Raw genomic sequence first — 12718 nt, 5'->3', positions numbered from 1 at the left:
AACACAAAGTTTGTTTTCTCAGTCATCCAGGTATATAACAACATACTGGATGACTGAGAAAACAAACTTTGTGTTTTTGAAACCATTAGTGAAAAGGCCAGACTTCAGGGGTATCTGAGGCAGGCTTGAAACACAAGAGTCAGAGTGGCTTCTGGGTAATACCAGATGGCTAGGCCTCAGACTGACGAAGCCTCTTGGATGAGGGGTGAAACGTTTCTTTTTAACAAAAAAAACGAAGTCCAGATGACATGATTCAACCTTTTTTGTTGTTATATACCTGGATGACTGAGAAAACAAACTTTGTGAATCATTTGAACAATTTAAACAATCAGAAAAGGCAGAAACTATTACATATAACAACATTATTTGATGTAACAATAATATATTTAAAATTAATGAAACATACAAAAATTAAAAATTTAAATGGCTGCAAAAATAAAACAAAGGTTGATCTAATCTGCTGTTCCAGTTGAATTAAATGTTCATTTTCTGTTCATTATGACCTTACAACTGACTCGTTTTCATGCACGTACTGGCATTTGTGTCTGTTCTGACAGTCGTTTACATGTAAACACTCGGTTTGTTGTTGTTGTTTACCTCAGGAGGAGCTCGAGTCCATCCCTCTCAGTAATGTCCAGGAGCTGAAGGCGGTGCTGGACGTCGAGGTGTTCGACTCTCTGCTCACCGTGTTCGTCCAGAACACAAGAAAACACACCAGCACCATCTTCATGTTCCAGTGTGACGAAGTCAGGGTGAGAACACACGCACGCACACACACCTGAACATGGCTGTGATCACATGTGAGAAATCACATGTGAGAAATCACACGTGAACGTTTCTTCTGGTTTTCAGGCTGATTATGTCCAGAAGAGTTTAACGCGAGCGCTTTTAGAGAGGAAAGACGATCCACGCCCCATGTACGGTAACATGGCGTGTACAAACACTGAACATGACGTGTACAAACACTGAACATGACATGTACAAACACTGAACATGATGTGTACAAACACTGTAGAAACTATGATTTATTTTTTTTAGTTTTCACATTAAAGTGCGTTTTTCTTTTGTTTTGAAACAGCTATGCAAAAGTTGTGAGCAGCAAGGAAAGAGCAAACGCTGCTGTTTATTCAGCTCCACCGAGGCCTGCTGCTGAAAACGGTGAGATTTTCTTTATCAGTGCAGCCTGATGAAATATCACGTCACTGTTGGATTATTTATTTCATTTAAAACTTTTCAGGTCTGCTGCAAGTTGGTTAAAATGACAGAGAAACTAACAGCAACAAACATTTATACATCTAATAAAAGCAGTTCAGTTTGTTCAGTTGAGAAATATTTTAATGGTTTCACTTCTTAGCTTCTGCTTTGGAAACTTGCACAAGCAATCATGACACTCCCTCCTCCGTGCTTCGCTGTCAGACCCATGAATTCACTCCAGATGTTCTGCAGGACCACAGGTCCAGTCAGGCTCATTTACGTTTACTGCATTCAGTGTCTGCCTCTATTGTCAGTAGACCTTTTGATTCTGATTGTTTGTGAACAGAACTACCATATTTGTCAAATTAAAGTGATAGTTCAGACCTTTTCAAGTGGAGTTCTGTAGAAAGGTTATGAACAATTAATATCTTACTTGTCTTCGATGGCTAAACATGTATACCAGTGAGTGAAAAAGGGTAATTTTGAATATTTTATGTTAAAGTGAAGTCACTTTCATATAAACTCACAGCTCCACCTGCAGCTGGTCTGATAGCATCTGCAGCACTTTTTAAAATTTCTTTTGGTCTGTTCGTCCAGTAGAGACTGAATCTCTTGAGTCTGAACTGGATCTGCCTCCGGATGAGGAGGAAGAGGAGCGAACATTGACCCCCAGGAAGAGGAGCCCATCACCGCAACCTTCCACCCGTCCACCTCTTCTCCGTTCGTACACAGAACGGGACCGGAACGTGGTTAGTTTTATATGATGAAGGAAATTCACAAGTCACCTTTGCATTCTGCACATTTGAAAAACATTTTATGGTATTTGTTGTTTTAATAGCTCTTCTTACTTTTCTTGAAGGATATTTTAAACCATATCATAGGAGACATAGAGATCTTCATGGGGAAAGTCGGTGCGATGGAAGCTAAAAATGGAAAGAAAAAAAGAAAAAAGAAAAAAGGACAAGGTAAGTCAATGTACAATGTATGCGCTTTAAACATACATACACCATACAACCAGCTTTCTAACTGTCAACAATGGCGTACCACAAGGCCCAGTATTAGGATCCACCCTTTTCACAATCTATATAAATAATGTAGGTCAGATCATTCCTGTTGCATCCTTAAATTTCTACAGTGACTATACTGTTGTTTATTGTCGAACTAGAACAGTTGTTAAGGTTTTCCAGCTTTTACAGTCTGACATCATCCAGTCAGATCTGTTCCGTCTCAAACTGATGCTAAATTTTGATAAAACCAAAGGGATGTTGTTTTCAAACAGGAAGTTGGTACCAGCAGTCCTTCCTTCTATCTTGTCTACGAATGGTGTTCCTAATGAGTTTGTCGATTCTTACAAATACTTGGGAGTCTTGGTTGATTTGCATCTCTTTTTCAGCCTCATGTCAAAAACTTGGTAAAGAAATTGAAAGTAAAACAGGGTTTCCTTTTCAGAAATAGAGCCTGTCTAACACTGAATGCTAGGAAAAGCCTTGTAACTGCTACTTTCCTTCCGTCCATTGACTACGATGACATTGTCTACATGAATGCTCCTACAAGCACCCTGCAGATGCTGGATGCTGTTTATAACGGTACACTAATATTCATAACTGGCTGTAACTACAGTACCCACCACTGCACCCTGTATTCACTGGTTAACTGGTCATCATTAACTTCACGCAGGCTCTCTCACTGGTACATTTTCATCTTTAAATCACTTCTTGGTCTGTTGCCTTCATACATCTCCTCCTACATGTCGCTGTGTGAGTGCAGCTACAGCGTGCGCTCTCAGGACATTATTACCTGCAGTGTCCCCTCAGTGCGGACCAAACTAGGCAAGGGCCTTCTCTTACGCCGCTCCTGCAACACCTTGCAAAAAGATCTGAAGTTGTCGACTGTTTTTTAGTATTTTACATCGCTTTATAATGTAGCTGTTTTTGTTTCGGTTTATGTCATTTTTTTACTTATCGTTTTGTATGTTTTTTTTTAATGATTGTCTATTGTTGTCTTTAACTCATCTGTGTTCTTTGTTTAAATCAGGTCTCTCTTGTAAATGAGTCCTCACGGCTCAATGAGACTAACCTGTATAAATAACGTTTGAATGAACATAAAATGCACTTTTACACACACTTTATGTGTGCTGTGTTTCATTTGGTTTTAGGTGCGAATGGCATGCCTTCTGATGAGGAATTCACAGAATGTCTTCGTAAAATCAAAAGTGGCTTCAATCTTCTGGTTCGTGTCTTTATTCACGCACAGTCCCTTCATCCCTCGTTCTCTCATTAACGCCACGTTGTGCAACTTTTTACAGGCAGAGCTCAACGGGAAGATCAATGACCCAAGTGCTCCTGAGCTCGTCCACTTCTTGTTCTCTGCTTTAACATACGTAAGCGACACTAAGTGTTTAGTTTCATTCAAGGATTTCTCAACTTTTGAAAGGTTGTATAACTGGAGGTCAGGTACAAAAAGTCTATGGGTGGTCTAAAACTTTTGAACACAACTGTTAATTTTTTCATGAGGGTCTTCTGCTTCAACCTGCTTCAGCAGATTGTTAGATGGAAACGCGTCTCGCTGCACTTCTGTCAACAGGTTGTTCATTTCCCCCCAGGTGGTGTCTCACTGCTCTGAAGCTCTGCCTCCGACCATCGTAGCCCCCCTGCTGAGCCCCGAGTGCATCCGTCTCCTGAGCGAGGAGGCGTCCACAGAGGAGGACCAGCTGTGGCAGACTCTGGGTGACGCCTGGAACATCCCCAGGTATGAGAAGACATTTGACAGCTTTCGTTCATTTCATAAGATCCAAGAACTGTTGCGCTCTTGTTGAAGTTACTGCTGTGAGGCGATGATCCATGTGGGCTTTGTCACTAGCACCAGATGGCCAGAGGAAGATGAAGACATCCCAACCTACACCCTGGAGTTCTCAGATGGCTGGCAGCCCCCTGAAGTTGTAGAGGCCCCCCTGCCGAACAACCCTGAACGCAGACGGCAGAGTCCACGACCTGCACCCAATCCACGACCTGCACCCAGTCCACAACCTGCACCCAATCCACGACCTGCACCCAGTCCACGACCTGCACCCAGTCCACAACCTGCACCCAGCACAAAACCTTCACATCCATCAGCAAACGGACCAAACCATCAGGTGAGGATCATTTCTAATCACATTCTCCTAATCCTAGTCAGAAGTAAAACAAAGCACTACAAGAGAGACTTTTGTTCTTCTGAGCAGACTCCTGCCAAGTGGAAGCCACCACCACCTCCACAGAAAACACGGTACACACACACAAACACACAGATTCTACTTCAGGGATGCTTCAAACTTTAACCTTTTTTTTTTTTCCAGCTTGAATGAGACCAAATTCCATCCCATGCGTGTGAAGCATGACTTCATTTCAAGGAACCACATAGAGCTCACTGTCAGGAGAGGAGAAACGGTGGAGGTGAACGTCTGCTTTTCTTCAATCCAAAGACTTGATGACACTGAAACAAATAATGATCCAAACAACTTTTTTCAAGGTTACATTCAGTTTCTGTTTGTCCGCAGCTGTTGGACAAGTCCAAGCAGTGGTGGAGAGTGAGGAACAGCAGCGGGGAGGAGGGATACGTCCCCAACAACGTCCTGGAAGCTGCTGACGAGCAGCCCGACACGGTGGGCGCCGCTCGCACACAAACACACCAGAACTGAAGCAGATCAGCAGAAGCTCAAGAGTCAAGAAACAGAAGGCCAACACACATGAAGTAAAAATCCATGTTTTGTTCTCTTAGCAAACTGAAGCAACTCCCGTCTTAACGAGGAGATCCAGACCACCAGAAGTGAAAGTGTGGCTCGAGGACAAGGGCTTCAGCCAAATGTAGGTCAATGCAGATCATAAACGTGTTTTTTTTAGAAGACTTCAAACGTTCATACATGACTGGATGGAACAGCAACACTCAACCTTCTAACCTTTCACATCCTAATAACAGCAATACTATTCTTTTTTTTTCTTCTTCTTTCGGCTTTTCCCTCTACAAGAGTCTCCACTGAGAGTCATCCTCCTCCATCTCTGTCCTCTGCATCCTTTGTCCTCTCTGACTGTATCCAGATTTCTAACATCCTTACCAATATGTCCACTGTCCCTCTTCTGGACATGTCCAAACCATCTCAGTCTGGCCTCTCTAACTTTATCTCCCAGTTGTTCAACCTGTGCTGTACCTCTGATGATCTCATTCTTAATATTTTGAAACTCTTAAGAAGAACCTCAACATCTTCATTTCCATCACTTCCAGTTCTTTCCACTGGCTTTTTGTCAGTGCCACTGTCTCCAGACCATACAGCATATCTGGTCTCACCACTGGCTTGTAAACGTTTCCTTTGACCTTTGCTGACACCCTTTTGACAGAACAGCGATACTACGAGGCAACTTGACTTCTTTTCTGGTAGATGAAGACGTTTTTCTTCTCATTCGAGGAGCTTTTTCAATTAAAAAAAAAAAATGTATGGCAAGATTCTCCGTTCCAGCGAGCTGAACTCACCTGAAAATTGCTACCCCTTCATTCCCTCCTGAGGGTCGTCAGGATCTTTTGGCCTTTTTCCATTAGCCCTACTTGGGCCGACTCGAGTCTTTCCATTGGATGGTCTCACTCGCTTCCAACTCGGTTCTTAGGACCCACTCGGCCGTGGTTCCAAGTGAGTCGAGCTGAAACACAAACACTGTGGATCTTTACGATTGTTGGATGGCATCAGAATCCAGATGTAGCAAGGCCAAATGGACTCAGCTTATGGGCCTGAAGGTTTCCTGAAAACCTTTTTCTTTAATGACTGGAAAAAACTAAATATTAGATGCACATACGGACATTATCTCTAATGTTGTTTTGTAGGTTTTTATCCATCTTGAGAAGGATTTCAGAGGAAAATGTAATTTTATAAATGTAACTTTAGGAATCACACACTAACGATGTGCTGTTTTGAAGGCAGACTGAGGAAACCTGTGCTCATTTCCTGTTTGGTTGTTACACATGAACCAAGCTTACTGTTTGTGTGTACCAATTATTTATTGTGTGAATGTTCATGAAACATTCACACCATTGCGATCCATTTTTCTTCCGTACATCTTTCAGCATCTTTCTCGTTCCACAATTTTTGTGCTAATTCAACAAATCATATATCAAAATGTTCAGCTCTTTCAGGACGATCCTGCTATGACGTTTAGTATTGGTGCAACTTTATATATATTTTTTAAATATTTAGCTTTTTCTTCACTTTTTTTCCTCATAGAAAATGAATTGAGCTCATTTTGCATCCTTCAGATCTTTCGAGTTGTTTACAACCTTTTACTGCTCCTTTCACATTTTGTTCTGGTTCAGTTTCTTTCAGCTTCCTTGTGCAAATTTTTTAAAAAATTCTACTACTTTCAGCTAATTTCAGCTGTTTTTGTCAGTTGTTTTGTGCTCCTTTCTGATTCTTTCTGCTAACTAAATTTTTGTGCTTCTTCTAACTTCTGTCGGCTAATTGTAGCTTGTTATGCTCCTTTCAGCTTATTTCTGCAAGTTTCAGCATTTTCTGCTCTTTTAGCTGCTATTTAGCTGTTTTGTGCTCAGTTTAGCTTTTTCAGCTAATTCCACATATTTTACACTCATTTCAACTTTTTTTCAGTGTAATTCAGCAAAAATGTTCTCTCCACTTTCTTCTGGTAGCTTAAGCTCCTTTCTGCTTTTTTAGCTAATTTTCAGCAGGTTTTTTTGGGGGGGCTAATTTCAAGATAATTTCCATTTTTTGTGCTAATTTCTGCTTCTTTCTGCCTCTTATGGAAAATTTTTGCACTTTCCACTTCCATCTGCTAATTTAAGCTTGTTCTATCTTTTCAGACAACTTTTTAGCATTTCTTAGCTAATTTCAGCTGTTCTGAACTAAATTTATGTTTTTGTGTTAATTTCTGTGAATTTCAGCCTAATCAACTTTTTTATGCTAATTTAAGCTTGTTACGTTCCTTTCAGCTTATTTCTGCTAGTTTCAGCATTTTCTATTTCAGCTACTATTTAGCTGTGTTTGTGTTAAATTTAGCCTTGTCAGCTAATTCCACATTCATCATCATCATTTACTTTATTTCAGACACAATATAAGATCCATATAAAAAAACATAAAAAACAACAAAAACACAGAATTGTTTTAGCTCATTTCAGTTCTTTCCACTTCCTTCTGGTAATTTCAGCTTCTTTCTGCCATTTCAACTATTTTTAGCTAATTTCAGCTTTTGAACTAATTTCCTAATTTTTGTGCTAATTTCTGCTTATTTAAACCTAATTCAGCAAATTTGTGTTCTTTCTGCTCCTGCTAACTTGGGCTTGTTCTTCCATTTCATCTACATTTCAGCATGTTTTTAGCTAATTTCAGCTGTATTCAACAAGTTCAGTATTAAGTATTCACACTGCATTTTCACAGGAAATGATGTTTTCTCTATTTGATTTTGTCCCCTGCAGCACTGTGCGCTGTCTGGGCGTCCTGAGTGGCTCGGTGCTGCTGGGGATGAGCAGAGAGGAGCTGAAGACGGTGTGTCCAGAGGAAGGAGGACGAGTCTTCTTCCAGTTACAGGCAGTCAAGTCCACCCTGGAGGCAAGTTACACATCAGCTTAATTTCTTCCCACCGTTCATCGTCATCCTGCTGGTTTGAACATTGATGGCCCTCTTTCTTTTTAACACCCAGAATGTCGGCTAAGAGACACCAACACTGAAGAGGAGAAACATCACTGAAGACAGAGACGAGCTCTGCGGGACAAAAACTGGATGATTTAAATAAGACAAAGACAAGAAAGCACCAGGTTTACAAGCTGCATAAAGTCACTTTTTTAAAATAAATTCCACTTATTTTACCAGATAATAAAAAAGTCACCTTGAAATTTAAATAAGAATGCCAAATGTTTCAAACATATATGTTAAAATGTATTTCAATTAAGATGTTGTAGGATAAAATGTAAAATATGTTGATAAATTGAATAAAATGCTCACACGCTCTGAGTCTTGTTTTGGTAACTTGGTCATCAAATGGTGACCCGTGAACCACATTTGGCACAGATGATAAAGGTATATATATATACACACATATACACACACACACTATGTACACAATGTTTTGGTTTAGTCAGTTTACAAGAACACAGACCTACTGTATATATAATATTAAACAGAACGCCAGTACTTCATCCTAAATACATACACTACATTGCCAAATGTATTTGCTCAGCTGCCTTGACTCACATATGAGTTTAAGTAACATCCCATTCCTAATCCGTAGGGTTCAATATGACGTTGGTCCACCCTTTGCAGCTACAACAGCTTCGACTCTTCTGGGAAGGCTGTCCACAGGTTTAGGAGTGTGTTTATGAGGATTTTTGACCATTCTTCCAGAAGCACATTTGTGAGGTCACATACTGATGTTGGACGAGAAGGCCTGGCTCTCAGTCTCCACTCTAATTCATCCCAAAGGTGTTCTATCGGGTTGAGGTCAGGACTCTGTGCAGGCCAGTCAAGTTCATCCACACCAGACTCTGCCATCCATGTCTTTATGGACCTTCTTTGTGCACTGGTGCACAGTCATGTTGGAAGAGGAAGGGACCGGCTCCAAACTGTTCCCACAAAGTTGGGAGCATGGAATTGTCCAAAATGTCTTGGTATGCTGAAGCAGTCAGAGTTCCTTTCACTGGAACTAAGGGGTCAAGCCCAGCTCCTGAAAAACAACCCCACACCTTAATCCCCCCTCCACCAAACTTTACACTTGGCACAATGCAGTCAGACAAGTACCGTCCTCCTGGCAACTGCCAAACCCAGACTCGTACCGTCCTCCTGGCAACTGCCAAACCCAGACTCGTCCATCAGATTGCCAGATGGAGAAGTGCGATTCGTCACTCCAGACAACGCGCCTCCACTGCTCTAGAGTCCAGTGGTGGTGGCGTGCTGTACACCACTGCCTCCCACGCTTTGCATTGCACTTGGTGAGGTATGGCTTGGATGCAGCAGCTCGACCATGGAAACCCATCCAATCTGAAGGCCACATGAAGTTTGGAGGTCTGTGGCGATTGACTCTGCAGAAAGTTGGCGACCTCTTAGCACTATGCGCTTCAGCATCCGCTGACCCCGCTCCGTCAGTTTACGTGGTCTACCACTTCGTGGCTGAGTTGCTGTCGTTCCCAAACACCTCCATTTTCTTATAACACAGCTGACAGTTGACAGTGGAATATTTAGGAGCGAGGAAATTTCACGACTGGATTTGTTGCACATGTGGCATCCTATCAGTTCCACGCTGGAATTCACGGAGCTCCCGAGAGCGACCCATTCTTTCACAAATGTTTGTAAAAACAGTCTGCATGCCTAGCTGCTTCATTTTATACACCTGCGGCCATGGAAGCGATTGAAATACCCAATTCCGATCATTTGGATGGGTGAAATACTTTTGACAATGTAGAGTACTATATATTTATTCTTCTGTATTTAGGATGAAGTACACTGGTTTTCTGTGTACTATATCATACATACAGTATGTTTGTGTTCTTGTAAACTGACAGAACATTCCTGTAGTTTAATGAAGAATCTGTGACATTCTGTTTAATATTATTTAAATGAAATCACCTTGGAGTGTGTATTTTTTCAACACTAACAAAAAGTTGTTCAATTTGTTCTAAAATTTTTCATCATTATGCATTAAAACACACAAATATCCAGCCTGTCAGGGTTTTATTACGACTACGTCTCCAGATTTACCAATTCTTCATTTTTCAGTGACTTATTGATGAATTTTGCAACAAAGTAAACATCAAAAAATAAACTAAAGTGTTTTAAAATAGCATGTTAGGACACTAATCAGGCTCAACTAATTAATCAATTTATTAATTCTTTTTTTTCCCTCACAGCATTTAAGAAAAATTTGATCTCTGGAAAGTTTTGTAGGTGACCTCGGCTGTAACTTGTAAATAAAATCAAATCTGAACAAATTGAGTGAATTAACATGCTTTATTATTTTATTCACACATGATTCACAATCCTGTAAAACTGGTGTAAAATGCTGGCAGCTCATGTCAAGCAACAGTAAAGCTACAGAATAACGTGAATCTTTAAAAAGTGACACGACTGAATGAAAACAAAACTCTTTACGAAAAAAAGACGTGTTTTTAAAAAGAGCAGGTGGGAATAAATCATGATAAACATGAAAAAACTGTTCGTGCTGAGAGTAAACTATGCACGTGTGAATATAACTACCGGTAGTAGATTGTATTTGAGTTTCAAGTTTCTAAAGTGGTGAGGAAAATTTATTTTTTTTAATACTGTTTGCTTTTATCTCCACTGAGACAAATCAATCAATACTCTTAAATTCCTTCATCAATGTAAATAAAATAAAATAAAAACATATTCACATTTAAAAATGCTTGACTTTTTGATTTAAGGTAGTTTTCTTATATTTTAATTGCAGTAAACCTTCGTTTTTATTCGTAACCACTGGTTGGGTAAAAGAAAGTTTTAGAACTATTAAAAAATGTAAGCAACTTTTTAAACCTACTTCAATTGACAGAATACTGATAAAATAAAATAAAATAAAATGCAGTTTTTAATGTGACCACGCTGTTTCTAAGGACCATAAGATGTACCGTACGGTAGATTAATATCTGTGAGGTAGGACGCACTGAAGAGGTGGCAGAAAAACAAACAAAAACAACAAACAACGAGTGTGAGACTACATAGAAAAGGTTCTGGTTCTGCCATTACCGGGACTGGACTGCTTAAAAAAAATAGAACATGAAACATGGTAAAAAACCGGAACCGAAGCTGAGCTGTGATCAGTTGAAGGGCAGGCGAGTTGCCCTCGAATAAAAAAGAAAAACAAGTTTTACAACAGTTTGAGCTGAAAACAATAAATCTTTCACGTCTGTCGGTGACTTTAAATCAAAGACAGCATCTAAAATGGACCTTTTATTTGCGGTAAAACAGGAATGAAACAAATTTTTAGGGAATCTTGCTACCGTGAATCACACAGACAGAGCAGGCACTAAAATATTACGCCTAATTACTTGTTAGAACCAACAAAATTAAAATTATATATTAAAAATATATATATTAATGACATAATGCTCATTCACAAAAACAGAAATAAAAGCCAAGCATTGGTTTTGAAGATTAAAATACTGGAAATAATAAAAACCTTGTCTCTAATTTGTCTCTAAAAACCACAAAGCTAACGATCACACACGTTTAGCACTCAACTCCAGAGCATCCGTAAATGCTTGGAAGCTACAATCTTATTTTACTGCACTTTTTTTTTACCCTTCTTCATAAAACTAGCTCAACATTTGAATACTTTGCAGGTTCATTTTCAAAAAGAAGCCGGCCCGTTCCGATTAATTCTTTGGTTTCTGGCTACAAAAACCACCCAACCCAAAACTCACGGTCTGGTGTGAAGTTGTGCGGTGTGATACAAAAATATGATGCCAGACTATATCTGGTTTGGAACGGGTTAAAAAAGGAAAACTGCTACAGAACCACGCGGCAAGCTAAACCAGGGCCCAGCGTGGTTCGCTGATTCTGAATCCGTTTGCTTCGCTGCAAAACAAAGAGATTCAGAATGAAGAACAGGTCTGAAGCGTTTCATCCCAGCTGGGTGTAAACAGCTCGTTCCTTCCTGTCAGTCATGCAGACGTGCAGAAAAGCAGCTGCACGCAGAGCGCAGGCGTCAGAGGCTACCTTAAATCAAAGATGCTGATTTGTGGCGTTGTGCGTGCGCTGGCAGAGAGAGAGCGAGAGAGAAATTTAAAAAACGGGTCATGCAGCACTCAGAAATGAAAAGGCACTGTCAAGTTCAAGCTCGGTGCTGATGAACGGTTTACTGCATGCAGACACTTCTGTTTGCAAGTTTGCTCAGTGGAACAGAAGCGAGGCTGATCAGAGTCCCACTGACGTGCAGATGTCGCGACGTGACAGCGACGGTTACATCATTCATTCGTTCGTTCGTTCGTGCTCCACTTTTCTCCCTTCAGTCCCAGCCACGACACCAAGAAACCATCACACTATAATTTATTTCTGGGAATAATTTTAAATGCAGCTAAAAAGAAAAGCGTTAGGAATGTCTCTTAGAATCCTTCTAAACTCAGAGGTTTTCTCTCTTCATGCGTTTCCTTCTGGGCTGATTAGAATCACAGAAAAGTGATTCTGAGTGTGCAATTTTAGCAAATAATCTCTAAACACACCAAGCATCAAACATGGCTGACATTCAGTGCTGCAGATCTGACAAGAACCTTGATAAAGTTTGCTCCTGTGCAGGTAAGTTCGACCTCTAACCGTGTTTCACAGCTGCACCTCTGATCTGTTGCTAGAGTACAAAGAGAACAGTAAGCAGCAGAAATGCACGGTGGAAGTGAAATTACACTGAAATGTAAATATTGTAATATCACTGTTTCTAAAGCAGGAGTGAACTGTAAAAAGAAGGTAGAGGTCGAAACTAAAATCTAAATTTATTTCCATAGTTTAACAAGAATCAAAGAATGGAGCTCAGATCATCGTGCAGATCTTTAATCT

The 12718-nt window shown here is 40.3% G+C and overlaps 1 protein-coding gene across 1 annotated transcript in view; it reads left to right on the top strand.

Annotated features, from left to right (window-relative positions):
• The window catches only part of eps8l3a (EPS8-like 3a), a 10928-nt gene extending 2943 nt beyond the window's left edge, over nt 1-7985 (top strand). Inside the window, exons 6-20 of the mRNA XM_037679532.1 lie at nt 603-752; nt 853-917; nt 1079-1158; nt 1792-1943; nt 2054-2159; nt 3350-3423; nt 3500-3574; nt 3797-3942; nt 4054-4327; nt 4415-4458; nt 4529-4625; nt 4730-4834; nt 4951-5036; nt 7642-7774; nt 7866-7985. Of these exons, the coding sequence (XP_037535460.1) occupies nt 603-752; nt 853-917; nt 1079-1158; nt 1792-1943; nt 2054-2159; nt 3350-3423; nt 3500-3574; nt 3797-3942; nt 4054-4327; nt 4415-4458; nt 4529-4625; nt 4730-4834; nt 4951-5036; nt 7642-7774; nt 7866-7877 (1599 nt within the window). The 3' untranslated portion in view covers nt 7878-7985. The remainder of the gene's footprint in view (nt 1-602; nt 753-852; nt 918-1078; nt 1159-1791; nt 1944-2053; nt 2160-3349; nt 3424-3499; nt 3575-3796; nt 3943-4053; nt 4328-4414; nt 4459-4528; nt 4626-4729; nt 4835-4950; nt 5037-7641; nt 7775-7865) is intronic.
• Nucleotides 7986-12718: the final 4733 nt, after the last annotated feature.

The sequence above is a fragment of the Nematolebias whitei genome, chromosome 7 (genome assembly GCF_014905685.2).
Source record: "Nematolebias whitei isolate Nwh7 chromosome 7, NemWhi1, whole genome shotgun sequence".
Lineage (NCBI taxonomy): Eukaryota > Metazoa > Chordata > Actinopteri > Cyprinodontiformes > Rivulidae > Nematolebias > Nematolebias whitei.
This window is presented reverse-complemented; position numbering and strand designations above follow the sequence as displayed.